Source organism: Lontra canadensis, unplaced genomic scaffold, assembly GCF_010015895.1.
Source record: "Lontra canadensis isolate GAN:19392208 unplaced genomic scaffold, GSC_riverotter_1.0 scaffold12, whole genome shotgun sequence".
NCBI lineage: Eukaryota > Metazoa > Chordata > Mammalia > Carnivora > Mustelidae > Lontra > Lontra canadensis.
This window is the reverse complement of record NW_022631006.1, coordinates 6,899,819-6,925,849: the sequence shown is the minus strand read 5'-3', so window position 1 is coordinate 6,925,849 and position 26,031 is coordinate 6,899,819. Positions and strand designations below refer to the sequence as shown.

The following is a 26,031-nucleotide window of genomic DNA, read 5'->3' as shown; positions in this document are numbered from 1 at the left end:
CTCTTCTCCCCAGAGAAAAGCCTAATCACAAATCTAAATGGACAACACCTCCTTGCAGGTGGTCAGAAAAACCTACACCCAGGAGTCCCAAGAGTGACCAATAAAATTCCTAAATAGGAAACAAAGTGAGGGCCCTTTGGGTCTTGGATAAAGGCATAGATTTGAAAACACATAGGTTTAAGTAGAGTATGGGAAAGCAGAGGCACAGGGCAGCAGGGCTGGAGCAGGAAAAGCTGTAACTTCACTTTATTTGTATTTCCTCCCACACAAAACCATCATAACAGGAACAGAGATGGGCAGGGAAAGGGCTGAAAATGTGTTCAATCTGCACATTCTCAGGGCTATTCCAGGGAGCACTTGAGGCACAGCACCTGTTGGAACAGCTTCAGATCCAGCACTAATTCCTCCCACCCTCGCCTGAAGTCTTCAGATTGGTGGCTTGAGCCCTGCAATTAATTCTCATCCTTTGCCCACCTTGATGGAAGGCAGGAAAGCAGACCGAAATGCTCCGCTCTGATGGACAGATGTACTGTACTTTCTGTGCCACAGGAGCAGAACTTGAAGCTACTTCCAAGGCTTTGGAACACTTGCAGCAGGGCTAGAGGCCAATGGTATATGAGCGGCCTGTGGGATTGTGAATAGCAGAACAGACTGGTGCTGTCACAGCCCACTCATACCACACCTTCTTGGAATTGCTGCATCGCCAAAAACGCACGCAGATGGTCTGGCCTTCACGTACCGTAATGGGCTGCTGCAAGAAGAAAGACAGGGAGGTTCAGAGTAGAGCTTATGAACTCTCTGTGGCAATGTACTGCTGAGCTGAGCATGGAGAGAAAAGGATAAAATGTGACATTCCAACCCTCATCAAGTTTATTTGAAGTTTTTCAGAATGACTAGTCAGAACTGAACCATCAGACACTGAACAGATCATCCAAAGTGTGATGAGTGCCGTGAACATGCAGAGAACATGCGCTACAAGAGCACCTAGGAGAGGGAGCGCGCACCTAGTCCCGGTGGTCCCGGAAAGTTATTGGACAAGAGGAATGTTTAAGGAGACCTGGAAGATAAGTGCACTGGGTGAAAAGGTAAACAAAGAACTTTCCAGAAAGAAGAAAGGTGTGAATGCCTGAAGCAGGAAAAAAGGGTATTAGAATCATGATGAGCCCTGAGTAATGTACAGATTTGTTGAATCATTATGTTGTACATCTGAAACTAATGTAATCCTGTTAATTATATTTCAGCTAAAAAAAAAAAAAAGAAGATCCATAGGGCTGACGCAATATAATCAAGGGGACAGCAGCTGAAAAAACCACCTAAAACTAGATCATACCAAGTCTTACAATGTTAAATCTTTATCCTGAGGGCAGTAGGAAGTCATTTGAAGGGTTGGGTTTTGTTTTTGTTTTTGTTTTTTTAAGATGTATTTATTTATTTGAGAGAAAGAGAGCTTGTGTGCACAAGCAGAGGGGTAGGGAGAGGGAGAAAGAATCCCAAGTAGAATCCATGCTTAGTGTGGAGCCCAACACCCATGCTGGGCTCAACCTCAGGATCCCAAAATCACAACCTGAGCCGAAAGCAAGAGTCAGACACTTAACTGCACCACCCAGGCAGCCCGAAGTTGTTGAAGGGTTTTAAGGAGGACAGAGACATGATCAGATCTGGGTTTTTAAAAGATGATTCTTGCTTAAGGTAGAGACTAGACAGGGGCGCCTGGGTGGCTCAGTGGGTTAAAGCCTCTGCCTTCGGCTCAGGTCATGATCCCAGGGTCTTGGGATCGAGCCCCATATCGGGCTCTCTGCTCGGCAGGGAGCCTGCTTCCTCCTCTCTCTCTGCCTGCCTCTCTGCCTACTTGTGATCTCTGTCAAATAAATAAATAAAATCTTTAAAAAAAAAAAAAAAAGGTAGAGACTAGACAGAAGAGTAGACAGAGGAGATGTGGGGAAGCCAAGTAGAAGGCACTGAAGATAACTCAAGACCTACAACAGGGCTCCAGGAGCATGTGGGAGCAGCAGAACATGGGTCACAGTCAAGCATCATTCTGAGAGTAGGGAAGGGGCAGAATACCGATGGCAAAAGTTACTTCCTTAACCCACTGAGTGTAGAAGGTGATTCCTACCTTAATGGGGAAAAGGATGGGAAACCATGAGAACATCCCAGGAGAATGAGTCTCTGGACGGATACCTATGTGAAAAAGAAATGAAAAAATTGTGGTCTCTGTGAGTCTACTTTTTGCCTGGATTGAGGGGAGTGTCTTTTGTGAACAGAGAAATAAGTAATCAAAGACACACATTCACAGATGTCCTGGGCTCCCTGTGACTCTAAGTGAAGCATGTACATAAGCTGCCCAGGTAACATACTCATACCCTGCCATCCACTACCCCCAGACACTCACTCAGGGTGATGTCCTGATAAAGCACAGTCTCAAAGTAGCCTGCAAAACCATGAAGTACTGTGTTCACCTCCACAGGAAACTCCAAGGTGCAGTAGCGGTTGTTGTCAATCATAGGATCTGTTAGGGAAGAGTTGTGTGGATGACAAGGGACCAGAAGTTCTAGATAACTTGGTAAAGTAATAGCAAGAACATGGGAAGCTTAGAGAGAGCAGACCCGGGATAGCAAGAAACCAGAAGGTAAGCTCTTACCCATTTAGTCAGAGGACAGTCACAAAGGAACCCACCTCTGTTGGGATGGCTGAAGGTGAAACAGGGCTGGGGCGCAGACAGCTGGTGGAAGTTGTGTAGCCGCACCACGTAAGGCATCTCAAATTGGGCCTGTCCCGAGAGACCGAGCAAGAGGTAGAGCAGATAGGCAAGACACACCACTCTCCCAGGGAAAGAAGCCTGAGCCTCCCGGACACAGAAAAAGATAAAAACATTTTCACTTCAACCACTCTCCCACATCCCCATCTCCTTCACCTCTTCACCTTCTCCAGTGGAAGAAAATAGTTGATGTTAATATAGGGAAGAAAAAAAAAAAAAGAGGACTAAAGAAAACAGAGCTCTCCAGAAGAGAGTGGCTTTTTACCTCAGGGTCTCGGTCCTTTTCCCGACAGGCTCGGACCTCATTGTACAGCTTGGAGGAGGAGATGGGAGCCAGAAAGGAGGTGTACTCCCCAGGGATGCTCACACCATCATCTGCAGAGCAGGAGGGTCATATAAGTTCCCAAGGGATGAAAATGCAGGTTCAAACCTCCCACATCAAAACAAACCAGCCCAAAGCACCTTGATCTCAGGGTCCTGAGTTCAAGCCCCGCACTGGGGCCTACTTAAAATAAAATTTAAAAAACGAAACAAAAAACAAAAAACAAAACAGACCTAGTCGGCTCCGTGTCATCACATTCCCAGGCCAACCTACTCCCCAAGTCCTGTCATAGGAGATGCTACTTCTAGGTAAGAACTCAAGATATTCTAATCTAGTGGTTCTTCTGTGGGTCAATAAAGATCCTTAAGATCTGTATGAAAGCTAAGCCCAAGGTACATTTCATGTCAGTGCAGGGAATCCACAGACAGACGGACAATCTCTGCTCTAGTCCACTCCTCCCATTTACAGATGGAAATGCTGAGGTTCAGAAAGATTGCTTTATTTGCTAAGGGCACTGACCCACATCCAACCCACCTTCCCCTAAATCTTTTTTTAAAATTTATTTATCTGTTTGTTTATTTATTTAAAGATTTTGTTTATATATTTGACAGACAAAGATTACAAGTAAGCAGAGAGGCAGGCAGAGAGATAGAGAGGAGGAAGCAGGTTCCCCGCTGAGCAGAGAGCCCGATGCGGGGCTCAATCCCAGGACCCTGAGATCATGACATGAGCCGAAGGCAGAGGCTTTAACCCACTGAGCCACCCAGGCGCCCCTCCCCTAAACTGTGTAACCTCCTCCACGGCTGCTGCCCTATACCACCCCCCCACACACACTCCCCCTCCACAACCTGCTACAGCCTTCTAGCTGATAATCCATTCCCCCTACTCAGTACATCCCAGCCTGGAGGCACCTTTTAGGAAGTGTTGGGCTCCATCTAGGCACTCAGGCGACAGTTCATTGTCAGCAAAGGAGCCTAGAAGCTCACTGACGATGATGTCTGCTTTCTCTGGAGCCACCCATTCCCGCATGTCTGATGAAACTACTGTCACCTGGCTTCCCCATTCTTCAAACTGCCAGTTCTCTAGCCTAAGATAAAGATAATGCGAGTGAGGATTCTGAAAAGAAAAACTGGCACTGGACACAAACTTCCCAGCAAGGAGGTTGCTACTCACGTCACCACGGCATTTGGGTTCTTCTCCACAGCGTACAGCTTTATCCGCCGGTCAGCCTGCTTGGCTGCCCGCAGGGAAGCATTCACCAGTGGACCCCGGCCTGCTCCCAGCACCATTAGCACCCTAAGAAAGAAAGGGGAAGGGTCAAACTGACTAGGCAGATGAAGAAGTAGGTATGCAAATCTTTGGGATTATGGGGAGGAGCACTCACTGGACATTGGTATCCTTCTCTTCATCTGGCACTCGATCTAACAGACATTTATAGATGGCCTGGGCAAGGAGGGAGAGAAGAATTCATGGCTATAATCCCATCTTCACCCAGGTCAACCCGGCCCTATACTTGACCCGGACCCAAACTATACCTGCTGATACTGAGAGTATTTGATGGGGTCCTTTTCAAACACTTCATATGTCTGAGATTCCAGATTGTCCATCAGTGGCTGAAAGGGATGAAAACGGAGGTTCAAAAGGCAAAGTGAGGCAGCCCGCTTCAGGCAGGGGCACTGTGCCAGAATACCAAAAACTTTCCCACTGCCTCCTGAGCTTTGGTAGGATTTTAGGGCACCTACTGCCAGAGACATTTTCCCCATGGCTCCCTCCTCTCAGCGCACTCCAGACCCACCTGGAGGGGGGACTGCAGATAGTCTTCATAGCCCTTGGCAAAGAGTTCATAGGCATTGGGTGGAGGGCGGTTCTGGCTCAAGTATTCCAGGTACTGGAGGTAAGAGCAGAACTCCTTCTCTGAGTGGTGATTGGTGCCCGTGATGATGAACTGCACTTCCAGCTGTGAGAGAGGGCAGACAATCAGACACAGTCCTTGAACCAAGCTTCTGGGATACTGTATGGGTTATGGCCAGAGAACCCTAGTATAAAATAAGGCCTGGACTGGCAGTCTTCCAGTTCAACAAATCCCTCCAGATATCAACAAAGCAGCATGAGGCTTCAGTAAACTCAAAAAGCCCTTCTATGTCCCTCCTATGTCATGTAAGCATCATCATGGCTCAAACAGCCCCGTGGATCCTCGCTGTAACATCTTAAATGAAACCCTCTATGAAGTTCTCATAAGATCTAGTTCCTTTTGAAATGTTTCTGGGACTCCTACTGCCAGTTGCCTCTTTGTTCTCAAGACCTCCAACTTTGCTGAAATTGCTCTCCAGAAACCAGAGAAGAAGACAATCAGTCCCACAGGAAAAAAAACATCACACATATAGGAGTAAGGCAAGAGGATTAGCTGGAGTACCTCTGAAACCCTTTGACCACCCACCTTGAGGAGCCGGAAGATGAGCCTCTGGTGCATCTTAGAAAGAACAGGAAATCCCTTCTTATTGGTCAGGAAAATGCTGGTGGGGAGAATAGCTGCTTTGATGGGCTCCCCAAGCCAACGATCAATGACATGATTAGATGGGAGGTCAGCCCCAATTTCAAGAGCTATGAAAAGATAAAGAAAGACCACTTAACCTACTGCTAGGCAAGACAGCTTTCCTTTGTGCTTTTTTCTGCAAGATCTGTAGACTACCTAAGAGCAAGGCAGACTGAGGCACAGAGTAGCAAAACTGCCTAGCAGCCAAGTATACATGAAACTCCTGATTTTTTTTTAGCTGTATCCAGCTTCACTAAAGATACTTTTCATAAACAATCATGGTCATTTCAGGCAGGACATGGGCAGACAATCCTCAACAGTATACAACTACTTTCAAACTCTCTTCCTCAGTGGACTACCAAAATCAGAGAGCTACAGTAAATCCCAAAGATGTGATGCTCTGAATAGGGAAAGTTTAGAGTGCAGGTTGACAGTTCACATTTAGCATGTTGTTTAACAACTTTTCACAAGCTGACCCTGACTTTCAAGAAATTAAATGAAAATGTTAGAATTTTCAATCTGAAGATCCACAAGCTAAAAGAGGAACTCTTTTGAGGGATGCCACCTCTGTGGTGATAATCCAAAGTCCATATTGTTTGACATACTAGGAACAACGTTTTGGGGTCAGGTTCCAACAGGTCCCTGGGTTAAGGGAGTCAGGTCTATTGAAGGCATAGAGGGGAAAAGAGGATGTAAAAAATGAATTTTAGTTTTTCCCCACCACAAGGCATCTGTGCCAAGGTGGCTAATATGTATCAACATCAAGGAATCCCTCCTCTGGGGCACCTGGTGGCACGTTAAGCGTCTGCCTTTGGCTCAGGTCATGATCCCAGGGTCCTGGGATCGAGTCCTGCCTTGGGCTCCGTGCTCCATGGGAAGCTTGTTCTCCCTCTCCCACTCCCCAGCTTGTGTTCCCTCTCACTATGTCTCTGTCAAAAAAAAATAAATAAAATCCTTAAAAAAAAAAAAAAAAAGGAATCCCTTCTCCTGGGAACCAAGAGGAAGCTTCTCAAAACTAGAAGGGAAGGTGTTCCCCCTCCCCATGCCACTCTCCCAGTATTAATCTAGCTTTGGAGATATTCTATTAGTGACATATGCCCTTCCTCCAAAACAACAATGAAGTGTTCTGTGTGCTAACAATATAGCTTTAAAAAAGAGTAAAACAAAATTCTGCATTTTTTATAAAAATTGATAAAAAGCAGTATTTCAAACTGTAAAGTCACCAAAAGTACAGAGTTATCAAAAATGCACACACTCCACTTGGCATCTCTGAAACTCCTGATTCTTAGTCACAGGAGGTCAGAGAAGGAAAACCTACCCAAGACCCTTGTAGACTTACCCACCGCAATCCTTTTGCTATAGTCACACAAGGTCCGGAAGTTGTGCCACCTGTCCAGGGTGAAATACACAAAAATACAATCAAATATATATGGTCCACTAATCACCATAGCTGGAGGAGACTACCCTACAGGCTCTACCCTGTACTTTCCCTCCTCCTCCCCTCTGCCCTGGTACAGCAGCAAAAGGAGACATACCACATCCATGTCTTCTCCTCTCCACTATATTCCTCTGTATGTGTACTCGGTGCATTCTCAATGATATCATCTCTCAGGTCCTCTGGAGCCACCAAGGGTACCCGCATCCAGAACTGCACATGAACAAGTACCCTTAGTTCTAAGTACCCCTAGAATTCTATTTTGAACTCATGGGGTCCAGAACGCTTCCTTCAATTATCTTGATCCAGATCTCAAGTTAATCCTTTTATATGTGTTTCCCAACTTGTGATTATATGTACCCATACTCATATCTTGTATATATCCTTATGTAAATATCTGTCCTGTTCTTAATTGCAACTGTAAGTTTCTAGAAATAATTGCACATTCTGTATGTTTTCTACCCCTCTGCTTACTACTTTTAGATGGTGGTAGGCAGTACTGACATTTCAGTTCTGCCAAATGCACCCTTTACTGAATGGCTAGGAACAAGAAGGTACCTAGCATAGCCTGACTACCATAATATGCAGCAGGAAATGAGGTTCTCAGCCATACCATGGATGAGTGGTGGCCAGTGTGGATGTGGTTGGTCAAAACCCTGGCCAAGTTTGTGTTATCTTCCTGATTTAGGGGCAGCAGGAAAGCTGGAAGGCCCAAATATGCCCCAAAATTCAGCTCCTGTAACATGGCCTGGAATGGAGATCAAGAGGAAAAGGTTAAGAGCTAGCAACCCAAATAACTTTGACTGCATTATATTAGATTTACTAAGTTATGGGAGGAAAAAAAAGGCTCTCTGCACCCAGCCGGGTTAAGGACTTGATCTCTAGAAAAGATCCAGTGGAGAGGTCAAACAGTCTTACCGCCTCAGAGTTCCTGCGAATCTTCTCCACTTTTGAGTCTGGACGAATCCATGGGGAAAGCTTTCCCACAATTAGCGTATTCCAGTCTGCACTCCCCCCATCCAAGAAAGACAAAGACTAAATGAGGTTCAGCACTTGTTCAATTTCTATTTCTTAACAGGAAATAGAGAGTAGAGTTGAGAGACAGAGACTTTTTCTATCAGAGATGTGGGATAGCCCGATGCAGAATAAACTAAGGCTTTTTAAGCAGGTAAGCAAGAAGAAAACAAGAGTTATCTATGTCCCAGAACTAATCAATATATCCAAGTCAGGAAAGGAGAATAAGGGCACTGTTAGAGCAATTGTTACTGCCTCTAATAATTAAGGGGCATATGGGATGGTCCCTACCCCTTCCTGACAGCAGTAGGTCTGATCGTGTCTGGGGGCCCGGCCGATTCTTAGCAGGTTCCTGAGTGAACTCCCTCTTGAAACGCGGGTGGAAGACAGGCATGCAGAGGAAATCAAACCTACAACCGCGACAGACCCAGAATCGTCATGTAAAGAGAGTAGCAGTGCCCAAAAAATCCAAGCAACTGGATTAGGCTAGCTCAATTCTGCACAACCCTTTTAGCCACCATCAGTCACCCGACTGGATTGCTAAATTCAGCCCACCTTGGTGCCTATCACTTCCGCTGCACTGTGCCTCACTTTCTTCCCACAACATAGGCATGAAAAAGGAGAAAAGATAAAAACCACGCCAAGTGGATTTTCTACTCTGCTGTCTTGGGTTTTCCAAGACTGTCACATCCAGATTTGCCCCAGTACCGCCCATGCCTTCCCCCTCAGGGTTTACCTCTTCTCTTCCTAACCCTCTAACACTCCCCCGACTCGCAGACTATAATCCCGCTCTCCGGGGCCCTGGAGGTCTGTAGTCCCCTTTTTGAGTTTACCTGACAACTCCCCTGACTTTGGGGCTCAGTGACCATATGCCCCAGCAAGTTTTTGTTTGGTTGGGTTTTGTTTTTCTTTTTTTCCCCACACTCCAGGCTCTAAGGCTTCTCGATCCTCCCCCAAGGAGTAATGGTTTCTCCCGCCCTAATCTTACCCACTCCGACCCCCTAACCCCTGCCTCTTGAGGATGACTAGTCTGTCCCTCTTCGACCCCGAGTTCGGAGCCCGCATTCCGCTTGCGGAGGTCTGGGCCCTCACCCCTGCTTGGCCACAGCCCCCAGAGTGTCAGCTATTTCGGGGACGCAGTTCAGGTCCCGCCCGCTGGACACGCGGCTCCCACCAGCACCTCCGACCGCCATCGCCGCCATCTTTTCCCTCGCGTTGTCCACGCCGGGATTCCTTGCTATTAGCAGCCAATCACAAAGCCAGAAAAAAGCCCCCGGAAGGCGGGATAAGTCGCCCTAACAACCAGAGCGTCTTCTAGGGCTTCAGAGCAGGAGGCGTAGGGGTGGGGAGTGGTTCTTCCCGCCAATCCGCGGGCTGCACAGTGACGTACGACGTGGCTCCGGAAGATCCACCAATCTCAGGGTCTGATTCTCGACGAGCTTCAATCTCCCATAATGCTTCGTGAATTCATGGGCCTCTGTTGAGGGACTACACCTCCCATGAAACCCTGCAGTCAAAGCTTGAAGTAACATCGTGGAAAGAAGCGTAATTGTCTCAGGGCCAGTGGCGCAATGGATAACGCGTCTGACTACGGATCAGAAGATTCCAGGTTCGACTCCTGGCTGGCTCGGTGGGACTAAGGTTTCTTTATTGCATGTTGTGCGAAGCAGGATCTTTTAAGTCTCTCTTCCTTTCCTTAACACTTTCCGAAGTTTTCTTGTTCTTCACGCTTTCACTTTTCAGGTCGTAATTCGAGTTCTGCAGCCATCTATATCAGCTTTTTTCCGTTAATTCAGAGTTGGTCTTGTATCACTGCTTGGGTCCATCTAAACCTCGAAAAAATTGGGGCTCTGGCTGGTGCTCTTAAAATGGGCTTTGTAGGGCCTTAGTATAGTTACAAATAGATTGTGGCAACTCAGCCACTAATTCCTCATGATTCTAAATCTCAAAACACAAAAGGTAAACACACACGCACACGCACGCACGCACTCCTTCACAGTGAAGCATTACAGCGGAGAGGAGTCATGAACTGCCTAGCGGAGGCCTGGGAAAATATCTTCATTCTTGTTAGAGGGACAGAACGGAAGGAGAGGAATGAAGCCAGGAAAGACACAGGGAAGAGAGTACCCCCGAAGGCAGGGAGCCCAGAGATGTTGAGGGCCTGGCAGCGGAGATGGAAAGGAGAGCACAGTACAAAAGGCCCGAAGGAGGAGGCGTTGACAGAACTTCGGAACTGCCTGCCTAGGAGCCTTAAGAAAGAGGAGTCTGGGTTCTGGCCTCTGAGTGAAACAAGAAAGAAGTGGGTTTAGGGACAGTCAGAGTCGGGTTTGGAAAGCTGAATTAATTGGACGCCTAGGGGGCGCTGTGTAATAGAGAGTTGGATGTACAGTGAGGTGAACCAGACAAGATTTGGAAATGGCCAGAAAAGAGGTAGTGACAGAAGCCACCAGACTGAATGAGATCATCCTGGCTCGTCTGGGACAAAGTCCTTGGTAAGGGTTTGGATAGGATAAGCTGTAAAGAGCCATGGGTGCAATGTAAGTGCTCCAGAAGGATGAAATTCTGAAAGCCAAACAAGTTAAGAAAATATCTATGAAGCCTGAAGGGGTTGGAAGTGCTTTTGTCTCATCTTAGTCTTCATTTGGTTTTTGCAGATATTACTGCTAAAGCTACTACAACAACAACTACTACTAGGCTTTATTTTTAAAACGATGTTATTTATTCATTTGTCAAAGAGAGAGCACAAGCAGGAGTGTCAGGCGGGGGGGGGGGGGGGGGGAGGCTCCCCACTGAGCAGGGAGCCCATTGCCCATGTAGATGCAGGACTGGATCCCAGGACCTTGGGATCATGACCTGATCCCCTGGGATCATGACTTGATCCAAAGGCAGACATCCAACTGACTGAGCCACCCAGGCTTGTTTGCTTGCTTGCTTGCTTTTTTTTTTTTTAAGATTTTTATTTATTTACTTGATAGAGGTGAGAGATCACAAGTAGGCAGAGCAGCAAGCAGAGAGAGAGGGGGAAGCAGGCTCCCCGCGGAACAGAGAGCTAGATGTGGGGGTCAATCCCAGGACTCTGAGATCATGACATGGGCTGAAGGCAGAGGCTTAATTCACTGAGCCACCCAGGTTTCCCCAGGCTTTATTTCTGAAAACAGTTTTAGATTTACCCAAAAGTTGCCCAGACAGTGCAGGGAGTTCCCATATGCCTCCCCACAGGTTTCTCTGTTACTAACATCTTAACATATATCGTACATTTATTACAACTCATGGACTAATGCTGACACATTTTTAATAACTAAAGTCTATAGTTTATACAGATTTCCTTAGTGTTTACCTAATGTCTCCTTGGCTCCTCTGGGCTGTGTCAAGTTTCTCAGTTGTTCCTCATTTTTGATGGCCTTGATAGTTTTGAGAAATACTGGTCAGGCATAGTATAGGATGCCCCTCTATTGGAATCTGTTTGATTGTTTTCTCATGATGAGACTGGGATTATGGGTTTGGGGAGGAAGATCACAGAGATAAAGTGTCATTTTCATACTGTCTTGTCAATAGTAGGTACTATCAACATCATTTATGACTATTGATGTTTACCTTTATCACCTGGCAAAAGTAGTGTTTATCAGGTTCCTCTACTGTAAAATTACACTCTCCCCACCCCCTTCCATCCTGTGCTCGTTGGAAGGAAGTCACCATGTGCATCCCATACTTAAGGGGTAGGGAGTTATGCTGGCCCTCCTTTAGGGTGGAGTGTCAACAATATTTATTTGGAATTCTTCCCTGCAGGTCTTATGAGTAGGTGACTGTCCAAAGGAAGTGGGTGAGTGCTCTACCAACACTGTAAGAGGTAAAAGAGAGTTTGGAGGAGGCCTGCTTGTTCTGTGCCCCAGCTGTGCCCAACCAAATTCTACATTCAGAGAAGACTTATTAGATGTTGTTTCTTCTTCAGAAGCTAATTATCTGGGCTGTGGACCGTCTGTGCTCCTGGCATCTTCCTCCTGATGTCAAGCTGGTGGCTGCTCTGTTGGTTGTTAACTAACCCATCCATGGGTAAGAGTGAAGGAGGAATATCTATGAAACAGTAATGTAAGTTTTGCCATTGGTTAAAATAATTTTCGAAAGAACTTGTGCAAAAAGAGCCTGGAATGTCTGGCTGGCCTTAAAATAACTTCATATGGACTGAATTTCATTTGTCTGTGATGTCTTTTCTTTTTTTTTTTTCCATTCAAAATGGCCCCAGGTCTATGGCAAGCATGATGCTGAACAGTTCCCAGTAATTCCATACCGCATTGCTCCCCGCCTTTCCGACAGCACTTTCCTGTGACTTCTAGAAATAGCAGGTACTATGAGTCTGCCTATATGAGCCAGAGAGAAGCAAAAGCAAAGGAGTGAAAAAGAAATAGAGTACCTGGTAAAGTCAGAGCTAGTGAAGAAGTCTGTCTTCTGTTCAGCCTCCCTCTGCCCCGCCCTCCATGCTGAACTCTTGTGCTCAGAAGCATGTAAATCACTGACTGGAACGCCTACTGGATGCAAGCCTTTGCTGAGATGAAAAGGTAGGGAGATGGTAGGTCAGAGCGAATACCCTGGGTATTTGAGAAATAATGTTACTTTCTCCAACAGGAGCCAGTGACCAACAGGCAGACCCTTGGAAACTTCTCTGGAAAGGAAAGAGTATCCTCTTGCAGAGAATTCTCCCCTTGTCCCTCCACCCCCTTCCCCTCACATTCCTCACCTCCAAGCCCAGTTCTTTTACCTGATCCTGTTTTTGTGACCTTGTTTAAACACCTCCAGCCCATTGTAAACACTCCTTTCATCTCTGGTGCTCAGCTCCTCCTTCAGCACTTACCTCCCTCCCCAGCACCCCTTCACTCACCTCTGTGCCTGCCCAGCCAGCTAGACTCTTCAACACCAAAATAATGGCCCGTTTGACCCTCCTACTGCTCCCAATTGCTTCTGTACAATCAAGGCTGTCCTGCAGCTACCAAAGTGGCAGAGTTACTGAGGCAAAATAATCTGTGCCGATTTGCATTCTCTTCCTTGTCAGCTCTATTATACAGTGTTTATCTGTCAAAATGAATAGAAAGTAGAAACTGTTCTGGAACACAGGAAAAGATGGAAAATTACCCGATTTGTTTACAAAGCCAGAACATACCGAATAGCAAAACCTGTCAGAAGAAGCCCCCTGCCCCAAAAAAACCCTATAGAACAATCTCACTTATGAATATATATGTAAAAATCCTAAAATATTTAAGTTTAACATATAAAAGACAGCAGTATATTAACATAATAATTACATACCAAAACCAATTGGGGTTTAATGTTGGGACTTAAGGTTAGGTCTGAAGAAATTTATTTAAATAAAAGATCAAAAATAAACCAAACAAGAAAAACATCTGATCATTTTTAAGAGTCACCAAACAGAACATGGCAAATCAATTCCATTTGCTGTAAACACTCCTAATAGTCTTAATATTCTTCATATATAAATGCATATATGTATATATATGAAGTCAACAATGTATGTAAAAACAAGAATGTCTAGTCTCATCACTATGTCATTTAGTATTACTGTGAAGAATCTGGAAATTTTAAGAAAGGGTTGTAACTTTTGGAAAGAGAGACAAATTTATCACTGTTTGCAGATGATATGATTGTATACATAGAGAATCCATGAGAATCAATTTTAAAATGAGAATTAATAACAGAATTCAGAAAAGTCACTTGATACAAGACAAATACAAATCTGTAGCCTTTCAAATGCTGAGAATCAACAATCAAAAGACATAATTAATAAAAATATCCCAACAACATGATAGTTAAGATAATGGACTGTGGAGCCAGATGGTTAAAGCTCTGTCTATCCACTTACTAACTACATGAACATAACCTCTCTGGCCTCGGTTTCCTCGTCCATAAAATGGGAATGTAAATAATAGTACTTAACTCACAAAGCTGTTAAGAGGATTAGTTAAGTTTTGGGGTTGTTGGGGTTTTTTTTAAGATTTTATTTCTTTATTTGCCAGAGAGAGAGACAGTGAGAGAGAGAACACAAGTGGGGGAGTGGGAGAGGGAGAAGCAAGCCGAGCAGGGAGCCTGATGAGGGGCTGGATCCCAGGACTCTTGGGATCATGACCTGACCCAAAAGCAGGTGCTCAACAAATGAGCCATCCAGGCACCCCAGGATTAGTTAAGTGTAAATTAGTTACAAATACTAAAGCATTGAGAACCTACCCTGCACATAATAAGCCTTCAATACTATGATTAGTTTTTTCCTCATTCACAACAATAACAAGAACATTGCTATAAAATACTTAGCTAGAGCCTTCCTGAAAAATGTGAAGAACCTATATAAAGAAAATTACAAACTTTTGCTGAGAGAAAAACTGAAAGACAGAAATAAAATGGAGAGACAAACCATGTTCTTTAAAAAAAAATCCTATAAAGATGTCAATTCTTACCAAATTAATTTCTCACTTTTACAACATCTAATCACAACTCTAATGGAATCTTTTGTACTTGATAAAATGATTCTACTGTTCATTTGTAATAAAAATCAGACAAGAAAAGCAAAGAAAATTCAAAAAAGGAGGAGAAAGGAGAAGGAACTGACTCTATACTTTAAGCCCTTTGCCTTAAACCCTTTATGAAATAAGCAGTAGATAAATAAATAAAGGGCTACAATGTGCAGTTGGTTTAAGAATAGAGAGACTAAAAGAGCTAAACCAGCAGCCCAGAAACAGACCAGTTATATGTGTATACATGTTTGTGATGAAATATATGATTTGATTTGTAATAATAAAACCAGCTAACGTACTGAGCCCTTATTTTGTGACAGGTTCTATGAAAAGCACTCTACATTCGCAAGAACTCTGTGAGGTAGGAGGTATTATTCTCTTGGTCTTAGAAAGATAAAGTGAGTTGCCCCCCTAAGAAGGGGTTTAGGTGGGATGCAAACTTAGGTCAACTGACTCTGGAGCCTTTGATCTTAACCTTAAGGCATATTAGCTATAATTTTCCTTCCAGAAAGCTATTCTAGACAATCTGCACAAACTAGGACAAAGATTAATTAAGAGAAATGCTTAGTGTAACATTTTTTAAATGATTACAAAGAATGTAAAACAACAAGTTGGATATCCTATAGAGGTATGGTTAAATAAATCATCCATGCAATGAAATCTTAAGCAGCCATTAAAATCAATGTAGCCAGAGAAAATTTAATAACATGGAGGGGCGCTCAATGATATGCTCTTCTGACACAAATTACAAACTGTACATACAGAATGACTTTGATATGTGGGGAAAAATGGTATTTTCCAAATTTTCTGTAATAAACATGTTTATATTATAGGGAAGACATTTTTTTTTGTAATGGCTTTAATAATATTTTTTTTAATTTTATTTTTTATAAACATATATTTTTTTCCCCCAGGGGTACAGGTCTGTGAATCGCCAGGTTTACACACTTCACCGCACTCACCATAGCACATACCCTCCCCAATGTCCATAATAACCCCACCCCCCCTCCCAACCCCCCTCCCCCCAGCAACCCTCAGTTTGTTTTGTGAGATTAAGAGTCACTTATGGTTTATCTCCCTTAGGGAAGACATTTTTAAAAATGAGTATAAAACCAAGGTGCCTGGGTGGCTCAGTCAGTTAAGCATCTGCCTTTGGCCCAGGTCATGATCCCAGGGTCCTAGGATCAAGCCCCACATCTGGCTTTCAACTCAGCAGAGAGACTGCTTCTCCCTCTCTCTCTGCTGTTCCCTGCTGCTTGTGTTCTCTCACTCTGTCAAATAAATAAAGTCTTAAAAAAAAAAAAAAAGAGTATAAGACCTGTGCCCTCCCTCTGGGCTTTCTACTTGTTTAGATCCTTCTTTCTGTTGAAGACCCCACCCCTTCCCTGTCTCCAGGCCCCTAAAGCCCCATCTTCAGCAGTTACTCTCACCTCAAAGCACTAAAATAGCCCTCCTACACAGACTAGTATTTGTTCAGTCCTATCTCTACGCCAGGCACTTTCTTTCTTTCTTTATTTTTTAAAGATTTTACTTATTTATTTGACAGACAGAGGTCACAAGTAGGCAGAGAGGCAGGCAAAGGCGAGGAGGGGGAAGCAGGCTCCCTGCTGAGCAGAGAGCCTAATGCAGGGCTCGATCCCAGGAGCCAAGGATCATGACCTGAGCTGAAGGCAGAGGCTTTAACCCACTGAGCCACCCAGGTGCCCCTATGCCAGGCACTTTAAATATATTTTCTCACTTAATCCTCAGGACATAATCTTCTGGGGAAAGAATTACTGATATACCCATTCTGTAGATGAGAAAACTGAGATTAAGTATCTTGAATGAAGTTATGCTTTGGTTAAATGGTAGAGCCAGAATGAGAATCCAGTTCTTCTAATTCCCAGCTCACTGCTTTTTCTTTTACCTTTCCCAAAATGTGGTCCAAGGACCTTGGGGCTCCCTGAGACCCTTTTCAGGAGGTGCTTAAGGATCTCCTACATGTCTGTGTGAGGCCAAGTTTTCTTTATTCAACCAAAGCCATGTACCACCACAGAAAGAAGATAAAGGAATTCACTTGTCTTCTATTAAACCAGGTATCAAGGAGATTTATAAAAATAAAAAACAATGTTACTCTTGTTGTTAAATTTTGTTTGTTTCGGAAAATATACTTCTTTTACTAAAATGTATTTTTGGGGTGCCTGGGTGGCTCAGTTGGTTAAGTGTCTGCCTTCGGCTCAGGTCATGATCCCAGGGTCCTGGAACTGAGTCCTGTATCAGGCTCCCTACTCGGCAGGGAGTCTGCTTCTCCCTCTCGATCTGCCCCTCCCCTCTGCTCGTTCTCTCTCTCTCTCAAATAAATAAAATATATCTTTTTAAGATTTTATTTATTTGTCAGAGAGAGAGCAAGAGAGCAAGCACAAGCAGGGAGAACAGCAGGGCGAGGCAGAAGCAGGCTCCCTGCTGAGCAAGGAGTCCGATGGGATGCGGGACTACATCCCAGGACCCTGGGTTTGTGACCTGAACCGAAGGCAGCAGCTTAACCAACTGAGCCACCCTGGCGTCCCTCTCAAATAAATAAAATCTTTATTTTATTTTATTTTTATTTCTTTTCAGCGTAACAGTATTCATTGTTTTTACACCACACCCAGTGCTCCATGCAATAAGTGCCCTCCTTAATACCCACCACCTGGCTCCCCCAACCTCCCACACCCCTAAATAAAATCTTTTAAAAATGCATTATTTATGCTAACATGCAACGAGCTTTTTTTTAATGAATTAATAAATTCTTTAAAATTTTCTCAGTTTTAATTTTTTTGATTGGGAAAATATTCGGTTTATTCAGTTTATTGTGAATGTCTGGAATATCAGATACATCATTTCAATATATAAATATCCAATCACAATTCAAAGTCCAATTTAGATTACCTGGATTTTTTCTTTGCTCTTCTCTAACAATGACAACTAAGACCCTTCTATATTTTATTAGTTTCTTTATTTTTTTTAAAAGATTTTATTTATTTGACAGAGATCACAAGTAGGCAGAGAGGCAGGCGGGGTGGGGGGTGCGGGGCTCCATCCCAGGACTCTGGGATCATGACTAGAGCTTAAGGCAGATGCTTAATAACTGAACCACCCAGGCATCCCTATCTTCAACTTTTTCTGAATAAAAAGTTTCTGTTCTTAAGACATAGGCTTAAAATTCATATATTTGATATTACTACATGGCATTTTATCTGTAATAGGAAGAAGGAAATCGAATTTCAATGAATACTAGAAAACTATTCAGCCCTTACTCATTATTTACTGTTTTTTCCCCTCTGACATGATGCAGAAAGTCCTTTTGGTTCTATGTCTGCCACCAGGGACTACGTACTACGTTCACAAACTTGAGATCTAATCAAGAACATATTCAAAAGGCACCTGGGTGGCTTAGTTGTTAAGCATCTGCCTTTGGCTCAGGTCATGATCCCAGGGTCCTATCAAGCCCCACATCAGGCTCCCTGTTCAGTGGAAAGCCTGCTTTTCCCTCTCCCACTCCCCCTGCTTGTGTTCCCTCTCTTGCTGTGTCTCTCTCTCTGTCAAATGAATAAATAAAATCTTAAAAAAAAAAAGAGTTAAGGGAAAAAATCATTATTTTTAAAAAAAGATCATATTCAAGAAGATTTATTTGAGAGAAAAAGAGAGAGAAGAGCAGGAGTAGAGCAGAAGGAGGGGCAGAAGCAGACTCCCTGCTGAGGTGGGGCTAGATTCTAGGATGCTGAGATCATGACCTGAGCCCAAGGCAGACACTTAACTGAGCCACCGACTGAGCCACCCAGGTGCCCCAAGATCATACTTAAAGATCAAAGCAGTTGTGACTTAATGGAACTTGGATACTATATGACTCCACCTTGGCAAAGGGTTACATTCAAGAAACTCCATGCTCAATTAAAAAAAATAAATAACTTTTTTGATCACTGTTGATATTCTCTCCATTTTTTTTAAAGATTTTATTTATTTTAGGGGTGCCTGGGTGGCTCAGTGGGTTAAGGCTCTGCCTTCAGCTCAGGTCATGATCTCAGGGTCCTGGAATTGAGCCCCGCATTGGGCGCTCTGCTCAGCGGGGAGCCTGCTTCCCTCCCTCTCTCTATGCCTGCCTCTCTGCCCACTTGTGATCTGTCAAATAAATAAATAAAATCTTTAAAAAATAAAAATAAAAGATTTTATTCATTTTATTTGTCAGAGAGAGAGAGAGAGAGAGAGTACAAACAAGAGGAGCAGCAGGCAGGAGAAGCAGGATCCGTGCCGAGCAGAGAGCCCGATTTGGAACTTGATCCCAGGACCCTGGGATCATGACCGAAGCCGAAGGCAGACGCTTAACTGACTGAGCCACCCAGGCGTCCCTCCATTTTGATATTTTTTAAAGATTTATTTATTTATTTGACAGGTAGAGATCACAAGTAGGCAGAGAGGCAGGCAGGGGACAGGTGGGGGGGGGGGCGGGGAAGCAGGCTCCCTGCTGAGCAGAGAGCCCGATGTCAGGCTCAATCCCAGGAGCCTGAGATGGTGACCTGAGCAGAAGGCAGAGGCCCAACCCACTGAGCCACTCAGGCACCCCTCCATTTTTATTTTAATATGAAAAATATCTACAGATAAAACATATAAACAGAGCTCTTTGGAGTCCTTTAAAATCATTGAGAGTAGAGGAGTCCTGAGATCAGAAAGATTGAGAACCCTTGGTTTACTAGCAGCTGCCCTCCAAGAGCTTCTTCTTTCTTTCTTTCTTTTTTTTTTTTTTTTTTTTGTAAGATTTTATTTATTTGAGAGAGAGCATGAAAGGGACGAAGGTCAGTGGGAGAAGCGGACTCCCCCGCAGAGCTGGGAGCCTGATGTGGGACTCAATCCCATGACTCCATGACCATGACCTCAGCTGAAAGCAGTTGCTTAACCAACTGAGCCACCCAGGTGCCCCCACCAAGAACTTTTGATGCTGTAGATAGGATGAAACATACCTCCCCGAGTTCCCAAGGGCACTGACCCTCTCGAGGGTAAAATGTTCCAGTGCACCCTGTCTCGATACTTTAAAAAGAAATCAGGTGGTTTGGATTGGGTTCCCTATCCATTGGCCTCCATCCCTATCAGAGCCCCGATGTAATCCTGGAAGAACCACCAGGCGAAATGGGTGGTATCTGCTTTCTGTTCTCCATCCCCATGCAGGAGACTGCTGCCTTCATAAAGGCAGAGGCATGAGGGTGGGTAACGAGTTGAGAAGAAATAAGTGTCAAGGTGACCTATTTTTCCCAATGCCAGAAGAGTCCTGGGGCAGGTGTTAGCAAACTCTGGAAGTTGGCGTGCTGCCTGTTTTTTGCAAAAAAAGTGTTATTGGGATACAACCATACCCATTCGAAATAGATAAATCAATAACCTTACCTCCCAATATTTTGATGCAAATTCAAGCACCTCACATGGCAAGCCCCTTAAAGAAGTTGTGACAAAGATGTGGGGATTTATTTATTTATTTTTTTAAAGATTTTATTTATTTATTTGACAGACAGAGATCACAAGTAGGCAGAGAGGCAGGCAGAGAGAGAGGAAGGGAAGCAAGCAGGCTCCCTGTTGAGCAGAGAGCCCGATGCGGGACTCGATCCCAGGACCCTGAGATCATGACCTGAGCCGAAGGCAGCGGCTTAACCCACTGAGCCACCCAGGCGCCCAAGATGTGGGGATTTAAATGGGAGACCTTTTCCACCTGGAATGACAATGGAGAAGCAGAACTTGAGGTGGGCCTCAGAGATGCTAGGATTTTATGAGCTAAGAGTTCTGCCAGGTAGATAGAACTGTAACAAGCACAGGAAAGTATGAAGGGGTGAGGAAGCCCACGGGGGTGGCAGAGGGTGAGGGGTGAGTGAAAACTGGGGTAAAAGTTGGAAAGTGGAGCTTCACCTCAAGGACCTGAATCCACAGCTAAGCCATGGGGACTCTCTTTGTAGAAATGACAAAACAAAGTGAAAATTACAAAATACGTAAGAAAAGCAAATTAGAATCATCATAAAAATTGGCCCGGCAGAGGGGTATGAGAGGAGGGACAGTTAGGACACTTGGTAAGGCCTCTAAAGGAGGACCTGCATAGGATGGGGCAGTGGCAGGAAAGGTGTCCATCAACCTCATAGGGTGGCAGGAGGACACTGGCGAGGTCTTCAGGATCTGGCCTCAGCTTCGTAGACCCAGAGCATCTGCCAGTAGTCCCCTGTGTCTTCAACTCCCTGCACTCACTAGAGCCCAGTATCTGTACTGTTGTGTCAATGTACTTGGGAGGATAGCACTTTCTAGTGGAAGGGATGTCCATCTGATGTGTGGGGCATCCTCGTCCCAGAGTCCGGGATAAGCAAATCAGTAAACATGTTGTTGCTTGGAAAAGACATACCTGGACCTAAGGTACCAGAGGGTCTTAGGACAGCAGGCTCTGGAACCAGACTGTATGGGTTCATGCCAGGCCTCTTCAAGTTTTGTGACATTGCAACAGTTACCCCCTCTCTCCATACCTTACTTAGTTTCCCAATTTGTAAGCTGGGGATGGTCATAGTACTCACCTCGGAAGTTTGCTGTGATAATCGAATGACTTATTACACACAAAGTACTTAGAAATCCTATCTGGCACCTAATAAGGTTTCAGAGCTCTTGTTTTATGAAGAGAGCTTGCAATCAGGCCTTGTTCCTGCCCCTAGTGAGCCCCTCTCTCCAGTAACCTAACTTATATCCCCAGTTCAGTGTCTCTTTCAAACAGGTTTAGGGCTAGAAGAAAACCAGAATACTTGTGTGATGGTGAATTTATGTGTTTCAACTTGGCTAGCCTATAGTACCCAGTTATTTATTTTTTTAAGTAATTATTTTATTTATTTATTTATTTATTTATTTGACAGAAACAGCAAGAGAGGGAACACAAGCAGGAGTGGGAGAGGGAGAAGCAGGCCTCCCGCTGACCAGGACTCTGGGACCATGACCTGGGTCAAAGGCAGAAGCCCAACAATTAAGCCACCCAGGTGCTCAGATTTTATTTGAGGGGGGGAGGAGCAGAGGAGAGGGACAAGTAGACTCCCCGCTGGGCAGGGAGGCTTGACATGGGGCTCCATGTCAGGACCCCAAGATCATGACCTGAGCCAAAGTCAGACACTTAACCAACTGAACCACCCAGGTGCCCCAGGACCCAGTTATTTAAGCAAACACTAATCTAGGCACTGCAGTGAAGACGTTCTGTAGATGGGGTTAACATCTATGATCAGCTGACTTTAAGTAGAGTACTCTTGATTACGCAAAAGTGTCTCATCTGATCAGTTTAAGGCCTTTTTTCTCTCTCTTTTTTTTTAAGTAAATTCTGCTCCTAAGATGGGGTCCCTAACAAGACCCTGAGATCAAGAGTTGCATGCTCTTGATCTGGCCAGCCAGGCACCCCAGTTTAAGGCCTTTAGAGCAAAAACTGAGGTTTCCCACTGAAGAAGAAATTCTGTCTCAAGACAGCAAGAACCACTTCTGCCTGAGTGGCCTGCCTATAGCCTGCCCTGCAAATTTCAGAATTGCCAGCCCCAAAATCACATGAGCCAATTCCTTAAAATAAATCTCATATTATATAATACAATAAATAGAAAAAATAATAATACAATATAATATAAAACATAAGTTCTTTTTCTCTGGAGAACCCTGACCTTGCTCTTTATAAGATAACTCTTTTCTAAATTCTAGGCTGATTGTTTACTTTTGATTATATGTTCTTTCTTCAGCCAGGCTTGGCACATTTAGGTCTCTCTAAATTTCAGTTGTATTTTTCTAGACCAGGAAAGCCACTTAGGCTAGACTTCAACCATTCAAATACAAACCACTTTTCACAGTAAAATATTTCTACAGATTGCTAATCTTGTCCATTATCAGTTGACTCCTAAATTTTCACTGTCTCAATATATAAGGAAATCTACCAGTTCCTTTAACAAAACCTAGCCTAGGTCCTTCGAGATGGGTAACGTGGAAAGACTGTTCAGGGGTGAGGGACATCACAGAGAGGCTGGACCTCAGGGATTTCCCTCTCTTTTCGGGAGCATCAGGCTGGCCTCTACATGGCGCTAGATTTCCTCTGTGCTGGCTGAGGAAGAAGGCAGGGTCACCGCTCCAGAGACCTGGATAGTCACCCTTTGTTGAGAACCTTGAGGGGACAGGTTGTGTTTGTCCAAGAGCCCCAGAGTTTCCTTATGGAGAACAATCCTATCTCGAGCTCCGGAGGTGATTTATTTTGTTTCTCATTATAGAGGAAGAATCACCAAGACTGGGTTCTTGGTCAGATGGGGTAAAAGACAAGTGAAGAGAGAGATGCCTATGAGAGAAAGGACAGGCAGCAAATATAAGCCTTTTCTGAAAAGTGTGAGGGGGAGCAAGGGCAACTGAAGTCCAAGACGCTATCATTCAGCTGTCACTATCACCCAGCCTCTCCACTGGCCCTCCAATCCCCTTCCCACCTATTCCACAATAGCCAACACCTCACACGTAGGGCACTTCCTGCCATCTCCTGTCACTGTGAGGAATGAAAGGACCAGGACAAACCGCTGTAATGCCCACTTCAGGCAGCACTGAACACCTCTTGTGTCCCTTCTCCCACCTCCATGGCACACTTTTGAGAAGCTTTTCCTACCAAGCGATATTCATAAGCTCGGTAACTACTTTTTCATGAAGTTACTAGAATTAATATACTTTCTGTAATACCAAAAAAGCAAAGATACCTGAACAAGGTACAGATGCAATGATATTCATTAAGCATTTTGTAGTAGGGCAAACTGGAAGCAATCTAAATATCTCTCCTGAAGGGAATGGTTAAATTATGATGTAGCCATACTACAGCAATATGAGATAATATTGCTGTACATATGTTTGCAAATGTTTAGAAAAAGCTCTGGCATTATATTCACCAAATCACTCTGGTTACTGTAGCATAGTGGATTGGGGTAAAGGGCTGTGTGTGTGTGTCTCAGGGGATGTGGTAAATCTTTTACTTTTTACTATTATGTATTTGTTTTGTCTGAGCATTTTTATAAAACACATTTTGTTGTAGTTAAGCCAATAAATATATTTTTTTATATAGTTGGGCAGCACGGTTGCAAGCAAATTATCGGTCTTATTTGGGTTTTGGGAAACACAAGGAACAGCTAGCTGTCCAGCTCCATGTCATTTAGGGAGTGAGGGCTGGGAACCATTGCTTTGGAAGCCATTTTGGTTTCTCATTTTCCAACAGGTAGTTGGAAATCTAGACATTTCTCAGACCCCAGCTTTCCAGAGATTTGATTGAAGCCATGGGATATTTTTCACAAATTTTGGTTATTTAAGATGAAGTCTTTCCTTGGCACATGATTTACTCATTTATAACCCTGTGCCTTCCCCCACTACCCCTTCCCTTCTTTGTCTTTGTCATTTTTTCCAAAATGCCATCCCAAACTTACTTCTAAAGCATGAACTAAAGCTCTCTTCCCTACTAAGACTCCACCTTATAATTCCTGATTCACTTCTCTTGGTTTTCAACCATATTCATTTGCACTTCCTATTACTTTATATTCTTAGACTGTTTTATGTGTCTACTATTAAGTTTTAGACCTTGAGGACAGGATCCATTTCTTTTTTATTATTATCCTTATTATTTCAAATACTAAAACCTACTTTGGTTTAAGATGAGTACCTAATTAAACGAGGAAATGCTGAATGCCATAATAAATATCAGGAAAAACTATTTTGAGATTTTTGTTGTTCATCTCTAGTTGCTACTAACTACAAAAGGAAAATGTATTCTATATATAAGAGAGATTGGCAGTTACCACCTTAAACAAGCAATCAAACTCAGCATAATTAATTGTGAGACATTCCAACCTGATATGGATCCAGGGTGATATAATGTGAAGTACATAATATCATCTATTAAGTATTCTTTGCAAAAACGTTTAACCTGAATCAAATAAAGCCTGTAGACCTACTTCCAGTTTACAGGAAATGTAGGCTTGTAGCACTGTCCAATAGAACCGTTTTTTAATAGTTGGTTTATTTTTAGTGTTTATTTATTAAGTTATCTCTAACCCAACATGGAGCTTGAACTCATGACCCCAAGATCAAGAGTCATGTGCTCTACCAACTGAGCCAGCTGGAAGCCCCTAGAACTTTTCTTTTTTAAAGTTTTTTTAAAAGATTTTATTTATTTATTTAACAGAGAGACAGCAAGAGAGGGAACACAAGCAGGGGGAGTGGGAAAGGGAGAAGCAGGCTTCCCACAGAGCAGGGAGCCCCATATGGGGTTCAATTCCAGGACTTTGGGACCATGACCTGAGCTGAAGGCAGAAGCCCAACAACTGACCCACCCAGGTGCTCTAGAACTTTCTATAATCATGTAAATGTTCTATTTTTGCACCACCCAATACAGTAACCACCAACCTACTGAATTTTAATTTTCATTTTAATTAACTTAAATTTGAATTTAAATAGCTACATGTGGCTAGTGGCTACTATATTGGACAGAACAGGAGAAGATCAAGTTTACCACCACCAGAAACAATTGGACAATGGAACATTCTACAAAGTAACCAGACTGGATTTTTTAAAAAACCACTTTCAATAAAAAAAAAAAAAATTACGGGTGCCTGGGGGGCTCAGTGGGTTGAGCCTCTGCCTTCGGCTGGGGTCATGATCCCAGGACCTGGGATTGAGCCACACATCGGGCTCTCTGCTCAGCGGGGAGCCTGCTTCCTCATCTCTCTCTCTTTGCCTGCCTCTCTGCCTACTTGTGATCTCTGTCAAATAAATAAATAAAATCTTTAAAAAAAAAATTTAGGTGGGATGCCTGGGTGGCTCAGTCAGTTGAGTGTCCAACTCTTGATTTTAGCTCAGGTCATGATTGAAGGGTTGTGGGATCAAACCCCACATGGGCTCTGTGCTCAGCATGCAACCTGCTTGGGATTCTCTCTCTTTGTCTCTCTGCTCCTCTCCCCTCCCAAAAATAAATAAATAAATAAATGGTAGGAGGAATGTTCTATTTTAAAAGATATTAAAGAAACCTAATATCCAGGGGCACCTGGCCGCCTCAGTTGGTAAAGCATGTGATTCTCAATCTTGGGGTCATGAGCTCAAGCTCCACATTTGGCACAGAGCATATTAAAAACAAAAGAAAACATGGTGCCTGGGTGGCTCAGTTGGTTAAGTGTCTGTCACTTAAGCATCTTGATTTTGGCTTGGTAGTGATCTCAGGGTCCTGGGATCAAGCCCCACGTCAGGCTCCCTGCTCAGAGAGGAGTGTGCTTTGAACCTCTCCTGTTCCCCTGCTTGTGCTCTCTCATTGTCAAATAAATAAACAAATAAATCTTTAAAAACAAACAAACAAACAAACAAACAAAAAAACCACACACCGAAAATACAAATCTAACATCCAAATGTAATACCCAGACCTTCAATGGACCCTAGACCAAGAAAACAAATTAG

The 26,031-nt window shown here is 43.8% G+C and overlaps 1 protein-coding gene, 1 long non-coding RNA gene and 1 other non-coding gene across 8 annotated transcripts; 2 read left to right on the top strand and 1 right to left on the bottom strand.

The window, feature by feature from the left end:
- Positions 1-219: 219 nt before the first annotated feature.
- Positions 220-9,297, bottom strand: PRMT5 (protein arginine methyltransferase 5). Of its 5 annotated transcripts, none has more exons than XM_032856396.1 (17): positions 9,155-9,297; positions 8,354-8,472; positions 7,967-8,052; positions 7,662-7,796; positions 7,149-7,261; positions 6,953-7,002; positions 5,518-5,681; positions 4,876-5,037; positions 4,616-4,693; positions 4,465-4,523; positions 4,254-4,376; positions 3,992-4,167; positions 3,024-3,133; positions 2,677-2,770; positions 2,393-2,509; positions 2,117-2,181; positions 220-751 (listed from the first exon to the last, which is right to left on the bottom strand). In XM_032856396.1, the coding sequence occupies exons 1-17, from the start codon at positions 9,262-9,264 to the stop codon at positions 599-601; spliced, it is 1,914 nt and encodes a 637-aa protein (XP_032712287.1). In that variant the 5' UTR covers positions 9,265-9,297; the 3' UTR covers positions 220-598. The 5 variants fall into 5 exon arrangements, with proteins under 5 accessions (XP_032712287.1, XP_032712290.1, XP_032712288.1 ...); XM_032856399.1 differs by having other exon boundaries at positions 9,243-9,262; XM_032856397.1 differs by lacking the exon at positions 9,155-9,297 and adding an exon at positions 8,896-9,140.
- Positions 9,298-9,597: 300 nt separating this feature from the next.
- On the top strand, positions 9,598-24,799 carry LOC116867063. 2 transcript variants are annotated; one of them, XR_004382550.1, is made up of 6 exons: positions 9,598-9,671; positions 11,849-11,882; positions 12,012-12,112; positions 12,374-12,615; positions 16,506-16,652; positions 24,772-24,799. It is a non-coding gene; the product is annotated as an uncharacterized LOC116867063 (long non-coding RNA). The 2 variants fall into 2 exon arrangements; XR_004382549.1 differs by lacking the exon at positions 24,772-24,799 and having other exon boundaries at positions 16,506-16,703.
- Positions 9,620-9,692, top strand: TRNAR-ACG. Its single transcript has one exon. It is a non-coding gene; the product is annotated as a tRNA-Arg (tRNA).
- Positions 24,800-26,031: the final 1,232 nt, after the last annotated feature.